At 40.6% G+C, this 27,312-nt stretch overlaps 2 protein-coding genes and 1 pseudogene across 3 annotated transcripts in view; 1 reads left to right on the forward strand and 2 right to left on the reverse strand.

The window, feature by feature from the left end:
• LOC145501834 (uncharacterized) overlaps window positions 1-7,901 on the forward strand; it is a 43,383-nt gene extending 35,482 nt beyond the window's left edge. For both annotated transcript variants that reach the window (XM_081481221.1, XM_081481220.1), the window contains exons 19-26: window positions 528-767; window positions 1,004-1,240; window positions 1,633-1,839; window positions 2,206-2,682; window positions 2,931-3,095; window positions 3,912-4,103; window positions 4,743-5,186; window positions 6,934-7,901. In XM_081481221.1, the coding sequence (XP_081337347.1) occupies window positions 528-767; window positions 1,004-1,240; window positions 1,633-1,839; window positions 2,206-2,682; window positions 2,931-3,095; window positions 3,912-4,103; window positions 4,743-5,186; window positions 6,934-7,064 (2,093 nt within the window). In that variant the 3' untranslated portion in view covers window positions 7,065-7,901. The remainder of the gene's footprint in view (window positions 1-527; window positions 768-1,003; window positions 1,241-1,632; window positions 1,840-2,205; window positions 2,683-2,930; window positions 3,096-3,911; window positions 4,104-4,742; window positions 5,187-6,933) is intronic.
• A 59-nt stretch (window positions 7,902-7,960) lies between these two features.
• Window positions 7,961-9,643, reverse strand: LOC145501849 (uncharacterized). Its single transcript, XM_081481233.1, has 2 exons — window positions 9,346-9,643; window positions 7,961-8,816 (listed from the first exon to the last, which is right to left on the reverse strand). The coding sequence occupies exon 2, from the start codon at window positions 8,813-8,815 to the stop codon at window positions 8,126-8,128; it is 690 nt and encodes a 229-aa protein (XP_081337359.1). The 5' UTR covers window position 8,816; window positions 9,346-9,643; the 3' UTR covers window positions 7,961-8,125.
• An 8,201-nt stretch (window positions 9,644-17,844) lies between these two features.
• On the reverse strand, window positions 17,845-19,646 carry LOC145500616 (uncharacterized; annotated as a pseudogene).
• Between the last annotated feature and the right edge of the window lie 7,666 nt (window positions 19,647-27,312).

Consider the following 27,312-nt stretch of genomic DNA (forward strand, 5'->3'; position numbering starts at 1 on the left):
CGAGAAATGCGTTTTTCGCTACCGTCAATTAAATGTTCGGCGGCTCCTCCCAGCCTCCGACTACTGCCGAGCACTGTTTCATTGTCTGAACTGTACTTAACGATTTGATTACCGCGGGCTCGGCAGTAGTCGGAGGCTGGGAGGAGTCGCCGAGCATTTGATTGACGGTAGCGAATTAAAAACGCATTTGTCGGTTGAGCTTTGAATTTTAGAGTACGCATGTCATTGAAGGAGCGGTAATTCAAGAATTAATTCTGAATAGTTCGAAGATAAATACGAAATAATTATATTGATTATTCTGAGCTTTAATGAAGAATTGTCTAATATAATGTTTAATTAAGCTTGACAGCCATATTTCTCGCTGGTACAGTAGCTAAGAAAAATCTTTGTATGTTGAACATCCGTAAGAAAAATTCTATTCATCGACTTCCTTGACATCTGCTGAGACAAGCGTAAGATGCGATACACAGTACTGTAATTGCAAGTCAAATTTAAACTAATTTGAAGTCTTTCACCCGTCTCTTCAGATGTTCAGCGCCCTCAGATTCAGTGCCCCGCAAATATTGAAGTTGAGACAGAAAGTGGTCAATCCTATGCAACCGTAAACTGGACCATTCCAGCTCCAACTGACAACTCTAAAGAAACTTTGAAAGCTATTGGATTGTATCCCCCACGACAGTTTGAAGCGGGCCGGACGGAAATCACATACGACGTAACGGATTCAGCAGGGCTCACTTCAAGCTGCAAGTTTAGAGTTAACGTCAAAGGTATTTCTTGTTGAATAGTTTAGCAAATGTGGGATTGTATCCTCTTGCTATCCAAGGTCAAAAGTGAAGGCAAGTAATCCAAAAAATTCTCGCAAATTATATCCTGGATTAGGTAAATCGTGCTTTGTACCAGCGGACCCAGGTGTAGGCGACGAAAGGGAGCCATATGAGGGAGTTTTGCCATTCGTAGGGGAAATTTAGTTCAGTTAATTTATTGTAATGTAATTGGTCTGCAGATACGGAACCACCACGATTTCGTCATTGCCCTGGTAATATGCAGATAATTTCCGGAAAGCAATGGAATAAGGTCGTGTTGCCGCCAAGTTACCATACAGATAACGTTGGTGTCTCCGTTTTCAGTACAAGCATTCGCAACGGAAGTGAGCTACCGTGGGGTCAGTACAGCATAACTTACGCTGCCTCGGACAAGGCAGGAAATACGGGGAATTGTACCTTTCATATCAGCATAGCTGGTGAGTATATTTCCATTGGCATGCATGCGAAACGAAGGAGCCACTTATACCTATTTGTACCACTCTTACCTTGTTCTCTCTTGCACTGTGAAATGGGATTTTAGTCACTGGTAGTGGGGTCTGATCAATGACAATGGTGAAAACAAACCCAAAACGCAAACTAATCACATGGTTCAAATGCATTGTCTGGCAATCAGAAATTTTAAAAATCTTCCTGGTATGAAGTTCCTGGTACCTGGTTACAAGTTGATATCATCCCTATTTCCAAAAACTAATAAGTGACTAAGGAAATAAATGATACTGCGCAAGTGTAATTTTCGAAGTTCAATGAAAAATATATCACCATTTTATCGTTTTGTTGCCTTATCGTGATTTTGAATATCGCTTACAAGGTTCTCAATGCGAAGATCTGGAACCACCTTTGAATGGCGCGAAGGCTTGCGAAACGTGGCTTGTTGGAATGCACTGCACTGTGCACTGTAACAAAGGCTATAGTTTTGCCGCTGACCCACAGAAGTTGTACTTCTGCTCTCCAAAAGGACAGTGGTTCAATGTTAAAGTGAATGGAGAGGAAAAACCTGCTCTTCCTGATTGTTCCGGTAAGTTGTCGATTCTCTACGATACGGAACTTGATGGTATTGTTTCATCGCCTCTGCCGAGTCATTTTATATTCGTTATCCTTTCGAAAACTTTAACTTTACATCCTTGTTACCACCCAATTCAGATCATGTGATGATTTATTTGGGAGGTTGCAACTGTTCTGTTTGCATAAACTCCCATGTAATCAGTTGCGCGAGGGAAATTGCACAATTGCTTTGTGTCGATCAAGGAAGTCGGTAACGGGACAGTCTTCATCGTTCAAGAACAACCGAAGCTGCTGGGTGCACAATGTAGTTTAAGATTCAGTTCACGCTGAGAGAAGTGACAATAAATATAAGGTCACCTGCTGAACTATTTTTTTTCAGAGGAGCTCAATCCAAAGGATGCTCTAGTGAATGGGCAGATCCATTATCTCACAGAAGAGTGCGGTGGTGAGGAAAGTAACCGAATGGTGGCTAGGAATTTCATAAGTCTATTTAAACAGCATCCTTTCGGCTATGGAGGATGTGTTTCCAACGAGAAATGCACGATTGAAAATGTCAGGGTTGAATGTGGATCAAGGACGCGCCAAAGAAGAGAATCTCTTGACCTGCGACCAAAATCTAAATTGTATTTTCAAGTAACCTTTACCATTAAAGTACCACTGGAAACTAACTCCTCTCATGATTTGAACAAAACTTCACAAGAGTTATCGCAGGCCATTGCTGCAGGCTTAAATGAAACGAAGCTCGATTTAGACATAGGCAACAAGACTCTACAGGTTGACAAATCAGTACCTCCAGTTATCACCATTGCTGGCTTTGCTTGTGACAAAGGACAAGTGAAAAGAAAGAATCGGTGTGGTGAGTTTTCTGTTTTTGGTTTTTTCTCCTTACTGTTTTAAATCACCCAGATCAAAACGATATTAGAACTTATTTTGTAAATGCGTGGTTGTCGATTTTCATTATTATATTTAAAGTGTGCCCCGATTAGATTTAACTTAAAGCGTTTTTCCTTTCATCTCAAACTATGCGTGCACGAGGGAATCAACTGTCATTTCTTCATTAACCTCGGTCCAACATTTGTGTACTTTTATGACCTTTTACTTCAGTAAGCTGTCCAACTGGCTATTTCCATAATGCCAGCGCACTGTCGTGCCAGATTTGTCCTGTGGATCATTACCAAAATAAGGAAGCCCAGTCCTCATGTATTTCCTGCCCCAGTGGAATGTTCACTCGAGGGAAAGAAGGATCAAAACTGCGTGATGATTGTCGAGGTAAATACACGTTCTCATTCTTTACAAAACTGCCGAGTTAATGTTGGCACTGGTACCCATTGTGGAAAGCTGTTCAGGCCTGCTCCCGCTTCTTATTAGGCTTGAAACGTACCTTAAGATAACTGTAGACCTCAGTTAAAAAGGCAATCCAGTTAGCATTTCCTTCCTTATCTGTGTTGTCTAAATCAAACAATGCATGTAAAGCCATTACATCAAATTTGATTGGAGTGTTAACGAAAGATGTTTTATCTATTGGGCATGTATCGTCAGATGCATTTTTGTGAACTTTTATCGATCTTAAAGTTGCATTTTTTTGAACTAACATATACACGGCGACATATTAGCTGTCGATACCAAACGTTTTCATTACTAAATAGCCATTATGTCTATTCCAACTATCAATAACAAACTTAAACAGATAGGTCTAGCAACTTAACAGCTTTTCTTTTGAAAACTATCTTCATTGCCGATGACAAGCCAGATAGTTTCATTGTCCACAGCTTCTTTCCTCTAGCCATGGTCTGTGAGACAGTTGTCGACAAGAGAGCTATCATCAGTGTTTCTTGCCAGAAACACAGAGCCAGAATACCCTCTCTGGCATATGCAATGATAGATTGTCGCCAAGCTATCGTACAAAACTACAGCTACATCGATAACGTTTCACCTAACTTGTCGACATGCTTCATCACCAACTTATGGTTTTCGAGCAATTTTAGTGGTCCAGTCTGCTTAGGCACCCAGAGCGAAAAACGTTTTCGAAAGCTAACTAATAACGCACAAGCATTTGACTAAGTAGATCCATACATTATTTTTCAGCCTGCCCCAAACTGGGAAAACCATTCAAGGGATATAAAAATTGTTCCATGGTTGGTGGAAGGGATGTTTGCACATTGACATGCCGTGAGGGGCGCTCTTTCCACGCAGAGGCAGAAACCACATTTGTTTGTGGTCCTGATACAAAGGGGAGATGGAATGGACTAAATAAAGTAAAACTACCCAAGTGCTCTAGTAAGTTAAATGTTATAAATTTGATACCCCGGTTATTTTTAGATTACAAGTAGTCCGTCATACGTCTCGAAAAAAACTGGCCGCGCAAACTCCTGGGGGCGAGAAGCGCCCGAAAGGAGATGACACTAGGATTTTTCTCGCGTTTGTTTGTTTGTTTTTTGTTTTTTCGCGTTACGCAAGACGGAATAAGCGAAAGAGGGACTACTCGTAGTCGAGGCGATAACAGAATAATCTGTTAAAAATAAGCGAAGTTTCTATCTCAACAAAGTGGGAAGTGGAATTTGGTGATTTTAACTTGTTTTTTCCTCTAGCATACGACTGGTAGAGAGCATATGATTCGGGGGAAATTTGTGGAGGTGAAATTCAGTGTCATTGAAAATTTCAGTCATTTTACTCTACTGACGATCCGGTCGAAAATGGCCGCAGCAGAATAGAAAACTTCTTATACTCCAGTTGCAAATGCTGCAGCAATACAAGAACTCGGAAAACCATCGACGAAATTATTGAAGTTTTAGCCAAAGATCACTAAACAAAGTCTTACAAGACGAATGAAGATGGGATATATAAAAGTTTCATATATTTTGACTGTGTAGATAATTCAACCAGCTTCTTGTTATGGTTTTCTTGTTCACTTTACAGCTGTCATCTCACCAAGTCAAATCAAACATCGATTCTCCCTGAAATTCCCCAATATCCTATGCCAGAAGAACCAAAACTTACAGCGACTACCCATCTTAATTCAGCGCAAGGTTTGGACATCGCTTAGGAGTGTTCCAGGATGCACTTTTGCAGATGAATGCGAGACTCGCGTCATCAAAACACCTAGATGTCACACTGTAAATGATGCCATTGAGATTCTGTTTTTGGTATCAATCAAAAGCAGCCATTCGAGTCTAAAGGTGGCCATAGAGGACACAAGCGAGGCTGTCGTGCTCCAGTTGAAGCTAGCTGTCACCACAGGGAAGTTTACGATCAGTGTCGATGGGATTTACATGACTGTGGAAAGGTCATCACTCAAACATCTTTCTAGCCAGTTTAAATGTTCACCTGGATCTGTGTTAAGCACCACCAAAAAGGGCTGTGGTAAGTGTAAGAGATAATCAAAAATGTACTTGCTTTGGTGGTTTCTACTGACAAAAAGACTAGAAATACAAGTACGTGTCTCAAACAGAACGGCAGGAGGAAACTTTGCGAGAGGTGTTAGAGGGTTTTAGTTCTTGGGAAAACAAGGCTAAGTAGGTCTCTCAGTTTTGGTGAGTCGCTTACAGCATAGCCATGAATATTCTGCGCGAGTTTTTCTGTAATTCGGGAAATTGCGTGAAAAAAACTAAATGAACCTTTTGTTACAATTAAAATGTTGCTTGTAAAAGGGCAGTGCAACACAACTCCTTTACAAGAACGTCTTTATTAGACATTTTTTTTCTACCTCGCAACATAATTAATAACACTGGGTTTAATAATTCTTACATTTAATGACCTTGATAAAGAATGTTCAATGGTAACATAAAAGTCTGCCTCCCTTCCCCCCCCCCCGCCTGTAGTTTCTATTGTTCGGATCATTTATGTATTGTTTCGTGAGCCAATAAAAAACGGTGTTTAGACAGCTACAGGCCTTCCCACATAAAGAGGGTCTCGTATGCCCTTTAAAAGTACTAGAAAACTTATGTTAAAATTGGCAGATTTTAGGAATCTACTGGCACGAAATAACAATTTACTCATAGATTTTTAATTTTTGCTTGTGTGAAGTTTACTTAGACCCCATTTACACGGGCTAAAAAATCGGCAAAACGCGTGGCGCGGAACTTTTTGGCACCGTGCTGACCAATTTTTGGGCATGGCACTCCATAGTTTCGACTGATAAACGTAGCGGTCCCAAATGAATTGTGGCACCAGTGCAAAAAAATTTTGGGGGTGCCGAGACTACCTCCTGGAGGTACGGTAATAGAGACACTGTGCCGATATTTACGTTCGTGTCAACGCTTTCCCGTGCCGTTTGGGACACTTTTGTCATAAATCCATCTCTGGCGCATGCGTAATTGTCACAAAAGTGGCTACCGGCCAAAGAGACGCGTTCGCCAAGGAAAAACCTGGAAACTGGAGTAACCTGACCCAATGAGATACCGAAAAATAGCAAGTCCGCGCTAAGTACTCAGAAGCAGCTTGGCGCATTGCGGTATCTTGTCGTCTTATTTCACCCTCGATCTCGTTTTCTGAATGAATTGATTATGGCTCCTGATTGAAATGTATCTCTGGTAACTCGGAAATCCTCGTAGCACTGTTTTTCATCAAACTGCGTGTCTGGCATTTCAAACCAGGCCTGAATACGCGGTCTCTTCCACAAGCCTCTCTGTCGAAAGCTCTGACGAGCCACGTGCGCCATAATGGCAAAAACAAAACAAAACAAAACAAAACAAAAACAGGTCTTTTTCTCTCTTTTTCTTCTGCGCTTTTCTTGGACATCTTGATACGTTTCCTTCCCGAATCGAAGGCGACTATTAACGTTTTGATTTTCAGCTTATATTACGCTTAACGCGCGATGCAAAATGATTCCTTGAGGTCTCTCCGCCGTTTCAATGATTCCTTGATGTCTATCCAATTCTTCTCGGTTCCAATTATCAAAATAATTGGAACCGAGAAGAATTGCCCAGCGGGGGAAAAATCGTTAAATGGTAGTGCCGTGCCGAAAGGGTTTGGGCACGGTACCAAACATTTGGCGTGCCGTACCGATTTTGAGCGCGTGTAAACGGAGTTTTAGAAACAGATGAGGTCTTTAAGACTTTGACTATAAATTGAATTGATTATCCCATACCATTATGCTTCCGTTTCATAGTTGCCTGTCCTGTTGGGACGTTTTACGACAAGGAAACTCTCAAGTGCAAAGCCTGTGGCCCCGGCTCGTTCCAAGACCGAGAAGGACAGACCAGATGTTTGTTTTACAGTGGGCAAGGAAAGAGAAAATAGCTACTGACTGACTTTTAGTCAGACGACTCTAATGTGGATAGTAGAGCTTTCGATGTCAACATTGATATTAGATTTGACCAAATTTATCATCAAATCGTAGATTTAAAAGGTCCAAAAAATGAAATTTAACGACACGTAATGATATGGATTTAAAACTAAGATGTAGCGTAACTATCGCTGGTATTGTCGCTTATGTTGTTTTAAGCTGCTCAAAGCTGTTTGTGTGTTGTTTGAGGAGACTGCTAGGCCGGTAGAAGTTTAATACATATCAGAGAGTTTTCTTTTTTGAAAGATACAGTTGAAATGTTTAAGTCTGAAATGTGACCTTGTTTGTAGATTTCCTCACGTAATAAAATAGGGGACTCACTATAGACAACGCGACGGAAAATAACGAATAACCCTTCGTCTCTTGTGGTAAGGTCCTATAAGAGCTCTGTTGTTATGAAAACACGGTAGCACTGTGATTCGCTAGTACAACTAGAGAATAGTTGTTCGGGAGCGTGTTTTTAACGTTTGTATAGACTTGATTTAAAAACATTCGTGAAAGTCTTGGGGAAGGCATAGCAGCTTTATGAAAACAGAACGATTCTCATTTTTGTGGTTTCTCTCGTTCCCGAAGCATTAAATAGCCGTTGTTGTATTGGATCACTGATGCATCAGATAACAGAGATCCAAATTTCAATAAACGTTTAGTAAGTTTGGTTTTGTCATGTCTATTGAACCGTAAAATGGCGCTTGCAGACTGGAAGGCGCGAAATCGATTTCCAAAAGGTGCCTCAAATCGTGAAATGTGTAACGGTCTAAGCTAAAACACAGGCAACAATGCGTCGAAAACCAATAAAGTATTAAAAAAATGTTTGTAATGTAGAAGACTGTAGTCGATTGAAAATTGGCTGATTTCACGCGCTTCTCTTCTCAGGAAACAATACGACTCTGTACGTTTTCATGTCATTTTATTTGTAATGCTCAAAAGCAGATACAAATATCCCCATATTTACGTTGTGTACTCTATCTCAAAACATTGGCTAGCCGGATGGGGGAATGAAATGCCTGCACATTCTTTATTTAGTGCAGAGCACCGTAGCAAAGGGATGCATTTCGGGATCTTTGTACGAGTTGCTAGCAAAGCGAATGCCAATTCCCGCTTCCAGCTCATTGACTGCACGAATCACCAAGCCATAATTAGGTAGGCCACTACTCCAGCTCCTAACTGCTGATGTAATGTCGAAATCCACGAAGCCTGCTGGTCGCCCGGGCAAGATTGTAACCGGATTCCATTCCTGCGGGACTCTCTCTGCGTCGGTGCCATCCAAACCTAGCCACGGAGAGGTCCAGTTTGCACCTGAGTAGGGCCTGGAACTGGTAGCTTGTTTCTCACGCCAGTATTTTTTCACCAAGTGCACCTGCATATAGCGGGGAATGAAAGGAATGCCAGTAATGGGGTGCCATCTAGACTTGTGCGCGTACAAATAGTACAAGTACATCTTGGCGGATTTGATTTTAGATGACGGACAGGCAACAGGAAGGTCTTCAAACTGCACCAGAGAACGCTTGTTGGGATACCGCGGGTGTCCTGATACCAGGAGGAAAGGCAAATAATTGAAATTGGTTGATGGAGTCTCCAGTGACACAGATTTTACTGCCTTAAGCACGTACAGCGTACCCGCGCCGGTGTAACCAAGTTTTACAGCATGTATTACAGGAATCAGTAACGCCACCAGCATGATAGTTCCGATCGCCCCAGCCGTCATGCTGTAGAAACAACAAAAAGATTTTTCTTAGTTTTTTCTGCTATGAGCAGAAAGTTAATCAGGTGGAGTAATGAGCCACAGAAATAAGTAGGGGATAAATACGTTACGTGAACAGTTTCAAATTTCCTTCCTAATATGGTCGAAAGCAAAGCAAACGGCGACTCGGAGCGAGAGAACTTTAAAAATCTACGACCTTATGAACACGCATACCTAAAATATAATTTTGGGTGTTAAGGTGCACATGAAAGTGTTAATTGTGATAACCAAGACAAACAACCTATTGGACTTTCATAATAATTTGGGACATTTTTCTTTAATAGCCTCTCAAACTGTGTCGCAGAATGTGTGCCACATGTTAATTTACAGCGAAAAATTGTCCACTTTACGATTGTCAAAAAATATCATCGGAGATTGGACGAAACGTCAAAGGCATCGTTGAAAGTTTTTCTTGGGAGTCCTTGGACAAGTATTTATTTTCAGAGTGCCGCTGAAACATCACCATGTTAACTTTCGGAGGAAAAGCAACTCACCTGTATTCTTGACTGATTATCTCTTATTGAAGGTAGAAATTTCTGGACAAGGAAAGAGCTTTTCCTTTGCACGTAGCTAGGTTGGACGCTGGCTCACTTTAGACGGATTGCCGGAGAAAGACCGGTGTAAACATCTGAACTGAACATGAAAATCTCAGACATCCAACACGTTGTACGTTATTTGCATATCGCAACACGTTGGTTTGTCCCTTTGTAAAGGACTTCGCATGGATATTTTGTGATCCAAAATAAAACTGCCCTTGATTTGCCTGGAAATTTTGAACCGCGATGAAATCAGATTTCACTTCGTTGCAGAAACAGTAAGACAAACATTTAATTTAGGGGCAAAGTATGTAAACTCCAACGTCCGTATGCAAATATTGAACAATTAATATAATATTTACAGTTGTTCCCGGGTGAAAGCTGTCAAAACAATCATTGAATTAATAGACCCTGTTTCGGATTTTATTAACTTCTGATGTTAGCCATTTAACAGAGACCTGTCTGTCGATACAGCTGAAGAAAGTACTTTAAAAAAAGAAAGATAACTAATCGCAAAGCCATAGCGATCGCATGGTTCAAAAAATTATTCAGTAAACGCTTATTGACCTTATTTGCTGGGGGCACGTTTGTGCCTCTAGAATCTCCGACTTCGTAGAAACATATTTTCGCTATTTCGCGATATATTACTTTAAAACCTGGAGATTTTACCAGTAGTAGCCTAGCTGCATGGTTAGCCTTAGTGAAATTCCTCCCAGCCTATGTAATGCTCCGGCTAGCCTTAATAGCGTTTCGGTTGATCTGAATAGCTTCCTGATTAGCCTAAATAGACACTTAAACGCGATATTGGCTTGCTTTCAATAATTGTGAGGGTGTAGGTAAAGTTAAATCACTGAAAGCCAACCACTTAAGAGTTGGCGCTATTTAGCCTAACAGGAACGGTAGTTAAATGTTAACCGGAGTGATACTACGGCTGATCAAGTAAAAAAAAAAAAAACCTTATTGAGCGTTTTACTAAACAACCACAGTGATTCATGTCTTGATTGACTGACGCCACTGCTGTGTAAAGGACTTCACGTCGATATTTTGTGATCCAAAATGAAACTGTCCTTGGTTTGTCTGGAAAATTTTGAGCGATGAAATGATTTCACACCCCTGCAGAAACAGTAGGGCAAACATTTTCTTTAGGAGCAAAGTATTCATTTCAAACTCGAGCGTCTCTATGCAAATACTGAATTGAATTGAACTGAATTAATTTAATGTTTGCAATTGTTTCCAGCTGAGAAAACTCAAAACAATCGACAAATAAACCCTTTCTCGTTGTTTTTATTATTTTCTTCAACTTATTATATTAGCCATTCACTACAGCTGAAGACGGAAAGTGCTTCACAATTAGTAAGATAACCTAGGCTTGTTAGTCGTAAACGCAAAGCGGTAGCGATCGCTTGGTTCAAGAAATTTTCTGGACGCACGTTTGCTGGGAGCACCTTTGTGCCTCCAGCTGTCGCTGTCTGTCCAATTTGCCCAATTTCGTAGAGCCATAAATTCGCTATTTCGCAAGATGTTAACAAATTCTTAAGAGCAGCCTAGCCTTGTGGTTAGTCTTAGTGCTGAAACTCCACGCAGCCTACATAACGCTCCGGTTAGCCTAAATAGCGTTTCGTCTAACCTGTATTTGCTCGCTTTCAACGATTGTGTGGGTGTAACTGTACAATTATTGAAAGCAAACCACTACAGAGTCAGCGCTAGTTAGCCTAACAAGAACGGGAGTTATAGGTCGATCGGAGTGCGTGTACGGCTGACGAAGCAAAAACTCTTGTTAAAGATGATTTCCAGTCCGTACTGCGCACTCTCGAGAGTTTGGTTACGTGTTTTGTTTTGTTTCATGCATGACGTCACAAAATGTGAACATTTCGCAACTACTCACATGAAGTAAATTCAAAGTTTCAAAACAACCGCCATTATGGACGCGAAGCTTTATGTTTCGTTCTTTCTCATATCACGTCATAAAACAACTTTGCAGCCGTAAAAACCAATGAAGCAGTTGGAAAAGGAATTTGAAAGGCCTCAAAGATAAGGTATGTGGTTCGTAACGAATAACATCGAATCGTACTCTATCGAGTGGTTTTTTATGTTTATAAACATTGAGGTGCTGAGACTGCGTGGTACGGACTGGAAATCATCTTTAAGTGTTTTACTTAACAACCAGTGATTTATTTTTTGATTGACGGACTCCATTGCCTCAGTGCTCTTGAACAATCATTCATTAACTCTCGACGCTATATTACAAAATAAACATTGAACACAAAAAATCAAAAGCTAGCTGAAGGATTGGTTATTCTTTTTCCGCAACTGCCTCCTTACAACGCATACAAAATGCGAAATCTCTCTGTGTTTATACTTATTTTCATTCATCTACGCATCCAGTTTTACAGTAAACCTGATTTTAAAAACAGTACTGCATCGAAAAAGCCGCTTATTAGACCTACTGCTATAATTTGTTTCGCCAACTCTGCGATCTTGGTAAAACCCGGCCACATCAAGGCAGACAACGTTTATGAAGTCTCTTGAAGTTCCATTTCAAACTTTGGGTTTGAGTTTTGTCAAGAAAAGTGCCATTGTGCTCATATTTGTTTTATTTTCTCCGCCCGTCAAACAACACTCGGTGAATTCTCTCTTCCCTTTGTCCCTTCTCCAAGTGTCTTTAGAAACCTCCTACAAAAAACAAAACAAACAACCACAACCGCTCTACAAGCAGCACCAAACCTCGCAAAAAGTAGAAACTAGCGAAACGTTCAATCTGCCCGTGGGTAGATAAGAATGCAAATGAATAAATAAAATATTAAATATTAAATCTTCCCTTCTTGGAAGGCTACGGTGACCGGAAGTAAAATTTTTCAACTCAACATGTCAATGCCCATGCGTGTAAATTACTCGTTCTCTCCTCTCCGCCGCCGCTTGTTGTTTACGACGGGAAAATCGCTGGGTTGACGTTGTAGCGAGTGCTTAACATTCAGGTGAGGGATTTTCTCCTTATTCTTTGAACAACGTCGCTAGTTTTAATTTCTTAGTGTAAAGCAATATTCTTAATTTTGTTCCGAAGGAAAAATTAAGAATGAGCTGGGAAACTTTTTTTATTTTTGGTCGTTTTTTCGTAGGCATGTCATCCGACAGCAACGCAGAAAACAAGCGATCACGGTATGCCAGGATTATTCGCTACTCCTGATAGATCCGTCCCATAAAACGAGGCACCATATCGAAATCTTCATGATATTTATATTTGCTTTCCCACTGGCTAAGTTTTTGAAATGATTAGAATTTGGTGTCATTGATATTTTCACTCGGCAGTCAAGGGAAAAAAAAACAAAGACCAAAGTGCTTTATCCTCTCTGTAGCAAGTTAACTTGCTTTATAATTATGTGGACTGTTCACTGAAAAAAAAAGAAACGAACTACTACAGGCAGCTCAACTTTATTCCAGCTTTGGTATTCCTTTTTGCCGTGACAATCACGAGTCACAATGTAGCTACGGCATTGTTATGCGAGTCTAATGTGGACATATTGTCTTCAATTTATTTAATTTATGCAAATTAAGCAGTAGTTACACTCTTTTTCGAGTTGTAAGTTATGCAGGTGTGTGGGCTTAAACCTCACTATGGATTATTTCATTTGACTTAGAAATATTGCTTCTAGACTAGCAGCTAGCTACTAAGCTTCTGCCACAAATATTTCCTAACGACATATATTGTAAATACCAGTGTAACTGTGGGCCCATTTGCATAGAGAAAAGTCGTCCCTGGTAGGAGGATTACCCACCCCCGAGTGTATATATGAAAAAGGTTGCCCCTGCTTATCTCACCGAGCAAAAAACTCACCCTTTCGGCTGTGGATCTTAAGAGACTGGGTATAGTTGTTTCCAAAGATCCAATATTGAGGTCAAGATATGAGGAAAATTAGCTATGCAATCTCTATATTGTGAAGTTTAATAGGAATATTACAGTAATGATGTTTTTGGCCAATATAATAAGAGGGTTCAGGCATGCTTTATGCTCTATGTGTCCTAGCTGACTTGTCTCCGGTAGGCAAGGCAAAAACACAGGATGTGTTTACATGTATATATGGAAAAAAGTTTTCTATCACCCCCTCAATCCAGGGTTTCTCTGCCTACTGAGCTGACTTTACAATTTCTCATCTTAAGACTTTCATTAATTCATTAATTCTGTTATTTATATTTAAAAGAAAATGTACATGATGAGTACTTTCGCTTGGAGGTGGCTCGGTTTGGAGGGTAACCCTCCCACCAAGGACATCTTTCCTCCATATAAACCTGCCTTAATTTGTGTCTATTTTAGGCCTATGGAGTGGACTGAAGGCATGACATCTGTGTAGAGAAATTATAGTGGTAGAGCCATTTCAGTTTAAGAAAGGTACAGTGGACAGAGGAAAGCTTTGGACAAAAATAGCAGATAAAGTTTAAAGTAGGAATGAGGTGTGTAAGGGAAAGGTTCACTGATATTCAGAAAGAGTATCTAAAAAAGAACAAAGCAGACGAGTGTAGCAGTGGTCGATCAAATGACATCCCCGAGCTAGACCAGCTATTAAAAGAAATATCAGAGAAAGAGAAAGTAGCTGAGGAGAATAGAGATAGCGATAAGGACAGAAAGAAAGTAGAGGCAGAAAGAGCTAAAGCTGAGGAGGCAAGAAGAGTTGTCATGGAGCGCATAGGACAGACAAAGAAGAGACAGAAAGCTGAGGGAGAGGATGAGGAGGAGAGGAAGCGGTCACGGAGGAGGAGCGTTGGTGACACAGAAGAGTATTTAAGGGAGAAGTGCGAGATGGAGAGAAACCTGAGGGAGAAAGAGTTAGAAATCAAAAAGGCAGAGCTAGCATATCAGGCTCAGAGAGCCCAGGAAAAGCAAATGCAGATGCAACAAATGATCCAGGTTATGCAGCAACAACGGCAACAGCAACAGAACCAGAACATGTAAACTATACTCCTCCAAAGCCAAGCCATGATGGCTCTTATTGAAAGTCTGACTGAGAAACCAAATTAGGGTTTGTTTTCCTAGCCATACTTGCTATCTTTTTGCTGTCCAAGGAAAATAATAGGACACATGTTCCGCTACTTTTCAATATGCTTTATTCACTTTGTTTAACACACACACTCAAAGCATCACACCAATAAATATATTGGATTGTCTGTCAGATAATGTTTGGGGGATATGTTGTAAATTCAGGCTAGTATTTGCTATGCTCTTTTCCTTATTTTTCTGATTTAACAAAGCCTCCCTATAACCCAGACACTTAAGTAATCCACCCCTGATGTGAATAAAGTATTTCCCAGTCATTGAACAATTATTTAATGAAAATATTATGAATGATTTACAAGAGTAATTTATTTTAGGGTGTATCCAAGCAAATTGAACATGTTGAATGCAAGGTGTTTGTTGTTCACTGTTTGCATTATTATATCCACAGGTTTGGATTTAACAGACCCCAAATGCTTTGAGAGGCCCTTTGCTCTGAGTTTAAATTGTGCTTTAGCTTTTCAGATTCATTTTTAAAGAGGCTTTTGTTTAATCGTAAAATATTTGAGACAACAAAAGGTAATTTAATTTAATTAAATGCTCAATTTCTGTTGTACATGGAGCATTTTCAAATCCATTTCCATTTTGAAGTTGAATAAATACTAAATCATGCATGCTAAATTACTTGTTTTCCAGTTAGTGGAACAATACCTGATACTCATCTCCCTTTTGGTCCTCTTAGATCACACATGTGGTACAGCATTGATCATGTACCGTTAAAGTACACCTAACCCCCCAAAATGTTTTTGCTAAAACGAATGTACATGTTATTTGAAATACTTCTGCGAAAAAAATTTTGGATTCGGTTAAATCCTCGATTTTCTGTGCCTCGACGAAATCTCGAAAATAGCCCCAAAACACCGCCATTTTGTTTCACGACCGAGTTTGAGGAGAATGGGTCCAGCGGCTGCTGTGACGTCTACCCAGGAAGGTCGAATATCTCGCGTCCTCTGATTTCCTTCATGATGGTGGAATACACATTCGAAAAGTGCGCAGAATTGCCCTCCAGAAGTGCTATCGGCTGTTGCAACAATATCCCAGATGTTCGGCTCTTAAGAGTTATGTTCGGAAAGTTTAGTTTATAATTGATTTGGTTGTTTTCTTGATTTATGTTTTGACTTATGGAATGCGGCTTCTTCGAATTATGTTCGGCAAGTGGATTGGAGCCTCGCGGCATGAAACTCACGAGCAGTCCCGGGACAAGTAAATTTTCCCGCGCTTTCAATAATTTATTCCAATTATTACCAGTGTTGGTGTGCTGTTCAAATCAATATGGCGGACAAGTCGATCACTCAGATCACTTTCGAATTGGGCAGACATATAGCCACAAATAGCCTCCTATAGCCACAATTTGAAAATTCTCTCATTGATCCTTCCACGGCACTATCCAAAGCTTCATCAGAAATATCTGAATATCTTTGCCTAACAAAAGTTTCATACTCAGGAATTCTCCGTTTAACAGTGCTTCCGCTAACACCAAGCAGAAATGCGATCTCTCTGGATTTAAACCCCAAGTCTAATAAAAACTTGAGCTGACCCTTTGAAATAATAAAGCGTGGTCTTCATCGTTCGCTAGTAGCCGTAATCTCTGCTTGAAACGAGACAGTGGACTGACTAAAATCGTCATTTTCTGTTTCACTTTGTCTCATAAGTTCCATGGCTTCGTGAGTGACGGCCATTACAGCTTCTCCAGATGGAATGAGATCACTGTAACGCACAATTGTACAACCAGTGAAGGCGGAATTGTTGAAAATCACTCTGACAAGCACTTCGTTCAATCAAATCGATTATATCACTTCATGTCTGCCCAATTAGCTCCAATTCGAAAGTGATCGACTCATCCGCCATACCACCAACACTGGTAATAATTGGAATAAATTATTGAAAGCGCGGGAAAATTTACTCGTCCCGGAACTGCTCGTGACTTTCTTGCCGCGAGGCTCCAATCCACTTGCCGAACATAATTCGAAGAAGCCGCATTCCATAAGTCAAAACATAAATCAAGAAAACAACCAAATCAATTATAAGCTAAACATTCTGAACATAACTCTTAAGAGCCGAACATAATTTACAAACGGTTTAATAGTATTCTATAATAAGTTCAAACTTCCGAACATAATTCAAAAGAGCGGAACATAATTCTATCAAAAGTTCGAACATAATTCATCAGTGTGGCCGAATAAAATACGAAACACCATAACATAATTTGCATTAAATTTTGACCCTAATAACGCTTCATACGAACGTGCTCGATCGAAGTTTATTTCGGTGTCTTCCGAATCGAAACCTAACTCTGACTCCGGTGACGAAAAAGAAATGATTCTGAAACAAAACTTGGACGTTTTAGTCCCAAAATATATTGGAACGATTAGTTTTGTTTTCCATTTTCTCGAGCAAATACAGAGAGCTGACTGAGGCGCCATTGTGTTTGGTTCCTGGGTAGACGTCATCAGCAACCGCCGCCCCAGACTTCCTGAAACGCGGTCATGTAACACTTCAGGCGCGACTTTGTAAGGGCATAGAAAATCGAGGATTCAACGAAATTCAAACATTTCTTCGCCAAAATGCTTCGAATAACAATTGGATTCGTTTTAGCGAAAAAAATATTTTGGGGCTAGGTGCACTTTAAGAATTTACAAAATAATGGGCATGTTTTTAGAGAAAATTATTTACACTTCAAGGAATAAATTCTGTAAAAGAGTGTGCTGCTACGAATAAATATGTTTACCGGCATTATGGCTTGCTTTGTGTGCATGCTTATGCTATTTCCTCAAATAAAAGAGCTCTAAGGAATAAGGGAAATGATCAAATACATGAACATCACCACCGAGAAAATTGTAACAAAACCTGTACTTTTGTAATGTTTCTGGACTGTGTTAATTATCAAAGCTTGTTTCCTTTCCAAGTTTTAAATTCTTATTTTGACATGCATGTAAAGGAAGAAAGAAAGAGGAAGGAGCAATTATTCAAGAGAGACACTGGGCAGGGCCTCGGATTATTCGAATGTGGGGAATATTTCAGGTATTTCTACAAAGGGGGACAATTAATCGACAGACAGCTTTAATCCAAGGAAACTTGGTATATACTGTGTCCTTTCCCCCTTCTTTATGTTTACAAAGTTAGTCTGCCCTTGACAAGCAAATTGAGAAATATGAAATATTTACAGGTAAATTTTTTAAAAAAAATTTCACCGAATTGCTATTGAACTTGAAAGTTTTTCATACAAAGCCTTCAAATATTTTCAAACTCACAGAGGAAACAATCTGATGTCATGTTTTTTTGTCTAAGAGTAAACTTAACTGATTGAAAATAATATTTTTGTTTAGTTCTCAGCTACTCAAAATTTTTAATGAATAGGTAAGGACGGAAGTTCCCATTTTAATTGTGCTACCCATTATCTGAGAAATGCTACATTAAGCAAAATAGTCATTTAGATTAGGTGGGTCTAGGTCAAAATATTCTGATGCTTGGTTGCCATATAAACACGTGAGAGCATTTCTTAGTATGGCAGAGACCACATAGAGCTTTCCTACACTGCTTAATTCAATTTTTAAGTTATTTTTGAAATCCAAGAACTTGAAGGAGTTTGCTATTTCTCCAAATAGCCATTCCACAGAGGTCCTGACTTTGCTCATGCATGTGTTATAGGCTTCCATTCGGGGAGTGAGCACAGCATTACGGAATGGGGCCTGCAAGTGAACCCTGAGAGGGTAAGTAGGATCCCCATATACACACATGGGTTGTCCTGCAGGTGAATGACCATGTCTTTCTAGTAATAGAAGGAGACCAGAGTCGGCAAGCATTCCCAAGTCATGCTTTCTCCCTTCTGCAAAAAAAAAAAGAAAAAAAAAATTAAGAGAAAAAAGGGTAACATAGCCAATTTCGAGAGAGAAAATGGTAATAATTACTTTTATTATCTTTTTGTGTCTTGCGTTTGGCCACTTTGCTTCTTTTGCAGAAGAACATTTCAAACTGACCAAGTAATTTAACGAAACTGATGTACAATTTTTGTTACTTGATTTTTAAAGTATTAATTAAAACTACCATTTATCTGTTTGGTTTTCTGCAAACACTCATCACTGACATGTAAGGGTGTTGGTCTAAATTTTTATCTCAGGAGTTTGACCAGTTCTCACAATAAAACTTCCTTCTTCCTAAATAATTCACAGACAAGAAAAGTACACAGCACATGCCTTTGCTTATACACGTAAAACACCAACATGTTATACTAGCAGGTTTGTTTATCAGTTACATACCGACTGGACCATAAAGGTGAGCAATTAACCCGTTGGGTGTCGCTATCGCTTGGAATTTGAAGCCGTGGACGCACTTGTGGCCATTGTACATAATTCGTTCGGCCTTGCTAAAGGGCGAACAGTTCCATCGATAAATCCGAAGCAGGTTTGTAACGGTGCTCCCTTCTGATGTATGGTGCCAGCAGAGACTTGAAGTGCCACAGGACCGAGGATTTCAGCATTCCAGTGGTTGATTCGGCGATGATGGGCCGAATAAATGTGGTCCAGAACACTGTTTGTGGCCATACACAACACGGATACCGGTCGACCAAACCGTGGCAACATATCACCATACCTACATGGATATGTTAGCCTTTTTAGGAGCATGCATAGACCTTCTGTTTCCCCCACCACGCTTCTCTGTTCCAGCGTGAACTCCTCAAAGATATGCAAAACTTCTTCTAAGAGAGGAATGCCACGTTTTCTCACTCTAAACTCGGCCAAGCATTCATCATCCTCCATGTTGTCCAACTCAAAGAGAGGATACTGATCATATCGTAAATCTAAGTTTGAAGATTTGTTGTAGTCGTTTAGAAGCAGGAATTCTTCTTCTGAAATCACGGCATCGTCGAAGGCAAGCAATAAATGCCCTCGGGCATCTCTGAGAGACATTTTGAAGTCGTCAAACAAAATTGTGAGAATTTGTTTTGACGAAGGTACAGCTGCCGTGTTGTTGCTAAACGACTTGAATTTCGCGGCTGCAGCGCGGACTCTCCCCAACCTCCTCGCGGCAACTCTTAACTTCCAGTGATCGTAGCCCTCCTTAAAACCGTCGATGCTAAAAGTCCCTAATATTAACGCCGTGCGTTGCCTGTCACGTCGCCTACAATTTCGCACGCTTTGCTGCCGATGACGTCAAAAGCCGACAAGTTGCCAATGGATACAGAGCCAGTTGCTTGTGACAACAACACAACTTTTACGTTAAAACTTGATGACCAAACTTTTGTCCCGCCTTACTCAACTGATAATCGTAATAATGTTAAAAATTGAATTTTGTATTTTCTATATTTTGCATATAAAAAAGACACGTCAAAACCCAGTCTTGATTGCAAAACAACACAATGGAGGAATAGATACACATAAGGAAGAGAAATCGACAGTTCTATTTTTTTCCAGTTGAATCTTCATTACAAGTTATCACAGATTGTCATGTGCTATCAATAATCTGATAAAAAAACTTTCTCTCTTACCAAATCAGGCCGACAACAAAGATTAACCCCAGTCACAAAGGAAGTCTGTCCACCTGGATGCTCTCCTTGGCAGTACAGTCACCTGGAATTTCCATGAATGTGTGGCGTGCTAAAGAAACAAGCAAGAAAGTGGAATTGTTCGATAGTCTTTGTTTCTTTTATATCGAGAACGCACTCGAGAACGAAGATGGACAAAAAGGTGTAGAATTAATTGCGCATGACTGTGGTATTGTAATGCTGTGCAGCGAGTCGTTACAGCGCAGTGCCCAATGTTTATTTATAAAGCTACATCGTAAAACTTTGCAAGATGAGCTGTAAATAAATTTAGCAGTCTTATCTCCAGTCAATGATTATATGCTCTTCTTAACATAAATGCATCAAGAAAAAAAAGATAGCTGCATGATGGGGAGAAAAGGAGTTCTTTTTAATGCGATTCGTGTTGACCATAAACTTTAGTTTATTTGGTGGCTTCTAAAGCAGCCGTTTTTGCCTTTTTCTCAGTGGCAACTCAGAGAGTATTTGCCAGGTATTTCTTGCTAAATACCACACGAAGGCGTTCCACTGGACGGCAGACCTTTTTGCCTTCGTGGCAAAACGAGGGCGATTTCAACAGCAACAGGCGGAAGGTCAGTTGCACGATACGGCATCGGCTCCCGTTAGCGTTGATTGTCCGTTCCACGTACTGTGCTAGGCCAGCGTTGTGAAGTTCCTGGTCACAAATGTCAGTAGCTGCAGCCTGTAGCTCCACGGGAATGTTTGGAAAAAGGAAGGGAACCAAGCTCGAATCTGAATGTCTCATAATGGAGAAACCAAGTGCACTCTGCTGCTGTGATTGGTTGTATTCATGTAGCCAGGTGTTAATGAAGAAACACTATGCTAGGGAGGTGTAATATAGCCCAGGGGTGCGCATGATCCCTTATTGTAGTAGGTGACTTGTAGAATTCCAATCAAACTTCATTTTACAGGTAAGTCTCGTTTAATTTTCTAATTCTGTTTCGTCACCTCTGCCACAGGGATCCCATGAGACTTTAAAGCCCAGACATTCACATGAGAAGAATAAAATAGAGAACAAAACGTGAATTTAATCAATCAAAATAAATGCCCTACATATTCGTGTTCAAAATAGGAACAAAGGTAACACTTGTACTGGTAGGCATTATAGCAAAATGTTGGAACCAGTAGGAAACTTTCAAGACACCCACATTCAGTGGGGCTACTTAAGTGCAATTCTAGATAGTCATTGGTTAGCACAGGTGTAGCAAAACCATTGTTCTTTTGGAAAGGCTTGATGTAGAGACGATCAAATGTTCTTTCTGAAGACCAACCAGCAGTGTCGAAACTTCTTCACTGAAACAGATGCACTTTTAGCTTTTGATGCTGCTGCTGCCCTGGTACTGTGAAGTTTCAAGGTGATGACAATCAACACCAGCTTCTGCCATAACAGAACGAATGCACCTTGATATGGCATCTCGAGAAGCACAGTGATGCGGCTTCGCATGTCTAAGGAGGAGCTTTTGTTCAGTGCCTCTCAACAACTTCGTCCTCTGCAGATATAGGAACAAAGCTATTTGTCTATTTGGTAAATTTAACGCGTTGATACTCCTGTTAAATTCTGCATGCCACCAAAAAGACAGTTTTCTTTTTATCGACGAATTTCACAGGTTGAGCTCCGTAGCTTAGGCCAGCTGAGGAGGCTCAGCTTCCTTATCAATCAGCTGATCACTGCTCATCAGTAATCGGCCACGAAGATATTGGGTGCCAGCGGCGCGCGAAAACCTAAAAAAACCTCCTTTTATCAAAGGAGCCAGTGCTTAATTGTTTTTTCGCACCGGTAGTACGTACATTATCAGGAAGGTAATCCACCAGTCATTGCAAAGATTAATTACCCACAAAAACTCCCAAGGCGTTGTACGTACACTGCAATTCGCATGTCCTTAATCTCGTTACAGTAAAAGCATGTACCTTACCGTTAGTTCGCAACATGGCTGGCACTACAAGAGAGGTTGCAATTTTTTTAAATTACTCTCAGAAGCAACAGCGGTGCTTGGAAAAAGTTATAGGCGCGGATCAGCCAGAGTCTCGAAGAAACAAGATTCGCGACCTTTGCCGTACTCGTTGGCTGGAACGTCACGAGGCATATTAAACGTTTGTTCATTTACTTCCATCAATTGTCAACACTTTTGGGTTATTTTGAATGAAAAAAAGCATCAACAATGAGCTAAGAACCTGGGAACGGAGCCAAGCACTCCAAGAATGGCCATAAGACAACAACATAGGGCAAATGCACCGCATGACACGTCTGAAGAATATCACCGCCGCAGTCTGTTCGTTCCATTCCTTGACCATATTAATCAGGAGATGTCTTCGAGGTAATTAATTAATTGCTGTATAGCACTAGACATTTGGCTTGTTTGCGATCATAAAATACCCCACTGACGATCAAATACTCGAAATTTCACCCTCTAACTACTAGTAGACAACTTGAAAAATTAGGCATATTCATCACAGGGATTTCTTTGTAGATTTGGTTCCACTCGGAAGACTGCTGAGCAATTGCTTAGTCTTGTGCCAAGCGCCATTGTAGCGGGCATCAATGCAGGTATTAATTAAGTCTCCAAGATGAAGATCTAAGATCTCCCAAGCCCAAAGACCCTTGACATTGTTACTCGTTTATCCCATTGTTTGAGGAAACTTACGCCTGACTTTTTAGAGCACATAGCGAATAAAAATATATAACTGTAATGTAAGTTTTATTTTCTAAATTGGTCTCGATTATTGTAAATACCTAAGCGTAGTCAGATATTAAACAACCAACAATCACCCCTCAAATCACTAGAAATCAGGTTTTCCAAAATCTCCAGGGGGTATGCACCAACTCCCCTAAAAGGGTCTACCTTCGTCAAACAATTCTCCGTACCCCCCTTCAACAAATCCTGGATCCGCCCCAGAAGTTGTAAATTTACTGTCAAACAAAAACCCGTTAGAGATCATTTGAAGTTGCTGATGCGGAAGTGCAAGCAGAAACTGAAAACGGAGGAGGGAGAGAGCTAGTGGAATAGATACAGAAATGACAGAAGTAGATGTTATGCTGGAGGAAATTTGTGAGAAGGAAGAAGTAGCTGAACAGGCAGATGAGACAGAAAAGAAAAAGCCAAAGCAGAAAAACAAACAGCAGAAAAAATGAGGTTAAAGGCTATGGGAGAGTCAGAAAAGAAACAGGGTATCGATAAGAAGACTTGGTCGAAAAGAGTAGAAAGAAAATTGGTTATGCTGTGAGCTACCTACAAGAACCGTCGAATCAAGAAATGGCTTTGAGGGGAGAAGAAATTGATTCTGAAAAAGCAAGACAAGGGATGAACTGCCCTTGTATCAAAACAGCAGCTTAAATTGCAACTAGAAATGCTTCAGATGGTTCAACAGCAATACAAAGATCAGAAAAGACAACAGTAAGAACAGCAGAGACAGCAGGAGAGGCTTCAGCAGCAATAACTGAATGACAATCAGTATGGAGAATTACATTTTCGGTTCTGACACTGGACAAGATAAAACTGAATGACAATCAGTATGGAGAATTACTATTTTCAGTTCTGACACTGGACAAGATAAAACTGAATGACAATCAGTATGGAGAAGTACTATTTTCAGTTCAGACACTGGACAAGATAAAACTGAATGACAATCAGTATGCAGAATTACTTTTTCCAGTTCAGACACTGGACAAGATAAAACTGAATGACAATCAGTATGGAGAACCACTATTTTCAGTTCAGACACTGGACAAGATAAAACTGATTGACAATCAATATGGAGAATTACTATTTTCAGTTCTGACATTGGACAAGATAAAACTGAATGTCAATCAGTATGGAGAATTACTATCTTCAGTTCAGACACTGGACAAGATAAAACTGAATGACAAGCAGTATGGAGAATTACTATTTTCAGTTTTGACACTGGACAAGGTAAAACTGAATGACAATTAGCACGGTATGACGGCCAAGAAGGCTTACAGTTCAGTACTGATTTTTCACGGTGCAGTTGTGATGTTTCACATTACAGTTGTGATTTTTGAAACAGTTCAGTTGTGAAGAATGGAACTTAACATGCGGGACCTGAGAAAGGTGAGACAAACATAATTGCGACATTAAAATTACCAGTTGGTGGGCCCGCCCGAAACTGAACCAATAAAAACAGAATTTATACTATCACGCGCGCCAGGACGTAAATGTCAAGTTCTTGAGGTTTAAACTGTATTCCATAAATTGATAAAGGTCGCAACAAGCAATGTGATAATCATTTCTCCTCACAGAGCTGATTCTTGCACCCTCCCCAAACTCAGTCAAACACAAATCCAATGAAAATAAACATGAGTTGAGGTTCTTGAACTCAAGCATTTGACTTCACATGTTTTAGACGCTATTGGGACTATTAGAAGAAGCTAGGGAAAAACTTGATGTTCACAAAATTGTTTCGGGGGTGGGGGTGGGGTGGGGCAGAGTTTATCTCTCTAATGGAGGATTTTGAGAAGCCTGAGGGCTGAGTAGTTTCCTGGCCTACACAGCCTTTTTTGGGGATGTCATACAACACTAGGATCTCAACGGCTGCGAAGGTGAATAGAGGGCTGAGAGGTGTTTATAAAGGCTGAATAGACCTAGCAAAACTTCCACGATAGTTTCTAGAAAAAGTCAAAATGCAATTAACCATCATACTGAATGGAAGGAGCAAGGTTTTGTGATTGCATCGTCAGCAATCCACAATAAGACTGCAACAGGACTGGACTATAAACAACAAGAACATGTACTAACCTCGCCTTTGGGGCAAACCACTGACAAACGAGACTGCATTTGCTTTCACTCAGTGCAGTCTGGGTGGGATGAGTTTGAGGGAAACGTGTTGGGGACGTGGGAGTTTTTAAACCAAGTGAACTTTTGTATTCCATTAATTGTGCTTTTCACCAAACATGTTGCTAATGTTTAGCTTACAGTAAAAGGTAATCTAGCCTTGATATCCCTGTTCAACCAGGTCATTAGCTGTTGTCGACTGTTGCAGAGGAGTCTGTTTGACCAAGTTGTCTGGGACGCTTTGCAACGCCCGGTTGTAACGCTCGTCGGAAAAAAAACAGTGAAAAGCCCAAAATGTGCTTGTTATTTCAAGGTAAGCTCACAAAATGTTTTAATTGTGTACGTTATGGTGATAAACTAGTGAAAACCAGTGTGTCACTAGCTGTTGTTGACTGTCACAGGGGAGTCTGTTTGAACAAGTTGTCTGGGACGCTTTGCAACGCCCAGTTGTAACGCTCGTCGGAAAAAAAAATACAGTGAAAAGCCCAAATTGTGCTTCTTATTTGAAGGTAAGCTCACAAAATGTTTTAATTGTGCACGTTATAGTGATAAACTAGTGAAAACCGGTGTGTTTCCTTTGAAAATTATGTTCCAATGATGAACTGTGGACCACTTGGTGAACTACAGGTAGACCCTTCGGTCTCGCGTTTTGGTTCACTAGCTTGTGTAATGCCTATCTTGAAATTGTGATAAACTAAATGGCAAGCTTTCTGAATCTGCCTTCTTCTGCAAAGACAAGGTCATGTAAATATTAACTATTTGAAAATTGCACAAGAGTTTCAAATTTGTCCCTCGTCCTTTTACTTTTCAGAAATTTGATAGCTAGTGTTACCGAGTACATGGATTTTGTCACTCTGAAAACCGGTCAAGGATTAGAAGAAATGGAAAGGTTCAAATCAGAAGCTCCCCAGATATTGGAGCAAGAAAGATTTCCAGTTCACAAATGGGAATCCAATCTTTGAGAGCTCGAGAGCGACGGGATGACCAATGCAAGCAAGATACTTGGACTTAGCTGGGACAAACTAAACAAAACGTTTGAATTAACCAGGTGACGTTTCACTGCGGAAAAACGAGTTACCAAGAAAACTATTCTCAGCCATCTGGGCAGTATATAGGACCCCCTCAGCGTATTATCGCCGACTACTGTGGAGGAAAAGCGGATATACAGAGAGGCATGTGACGAGAAGAAAGGATGGACCACTGAGATATCGGATCCCCTAAGAAAGGAGTGGACCAAGTGGACAAAGCAATTGAAGAATGTGACCATACCAAGGACCATAGTGAGAAACATGACGAAGGAAGATGCGGTACACCTACATGTATTCGCTGAGGCATGTAACCTGGCCTGCTGCACTGCTGCCATAGCAGTCTTAGAGCACAGTTCAGCTGTGGTCAAGGGCCTACTGGCAATATACAATGTGCGATAAACAATGTGTACATTAGTAGTGATCATTTTGAAATTGAATAAGTGAGATGACATAATTGTTATGCAAGACCTTTTGGAAAAATCGGTTCGAGGGAATGTAATAGCGGGTTGTTAAAGAATAAAGGGGAATTATACGACCAGCAAGTATTGAGTGTACCCTCATAATCAGTACACAGTTTGGTTGGCCAGCAGGCTACTTGGCTTCCACCCGCCCCATTTCCTCTCTGCACAGTTATGGTTCCACCCATTCTCGGCCAGATGTTTTAGACTCTTTTCAAGTCACAGAGTGCCTTCTCGAAGCAACATGAGGTCCCTTCCCCGAAAATCCTCTCCGCATCAACATCGTGACATCCCCTCCTCAAATTGTACACAGCTGATCAGGAAAGCCACGCATTGTAGTCGATCTTACTTTTCCCCATGGTGACTCAGTGAACAGTGGGTTTCCTACAGGCACCTAGCTTGCTGTGCCTTTAACCCTGTGTCTACCAGGGGTCAAAGTCCTTGCCAGTATTATCCACTAGAAAGGGCAGGATTGTCATCTCTTTAAGAAGGACTTAAGTCAAGCTAATCATCAATTTCACATTGATCTGCGTGATTTCCACCTCCTAGGTTAGTTACAGCCACCATGGCTCCTTAAATTGCGACCTCGCTTTGCTATTTGGTCTTCGTTCCTCAGCCATGATGTGTCAGCAGACTACCTCTGGCTCTTCTCTCTACCCTGTGTCTGCCTTGTTGCACCTCTGCACATTATTTCCATCTCCGTTATCATCATTTCTTTTCTGCATCCCTACACCATCATGCATTCGTCCCCTGACTTTCTCCATATTCAGTGCTTCTCTCAAGCGCCTTATTTTATCGACAGGCCTGGATTCCCAACAATTGTTCTCTCCACAGGTTCCGTCACAATGGTGCTCCTTTTGCCTCCCAATCAGCCGTCCCAGAACATTTGATTAAATTGCAAGGCGACCGGCGCTCAGATACTTTTTGCACTTATCTGACTATGCCTCTTGCCATGCCCTCCCAAGTTACTGACATCATGGCAGCTGGACTTCATGCGAACAGTGATTGAACTTTGCTTTGAAACTGTTCTCCTCATTTTACACAACAACCTCAGTTAATAAATCATCTA

The sequence above is a fragment of the Orbicella franksi genome, chromosome 10, assembly GCF_964199315.1.
Source record: "Orbicella franksi chromosome 10, jaOrbFran1.1, whole genome shotgun sequence".
In the NCBI taxonomy this organism is placed as follows: domain Eukaryota; kingdom Metazoa; phylum Cnidaria; class Anthozoa; order Scleractinia; family Merulinidae; genus Orbicella; species Orbicella franksi.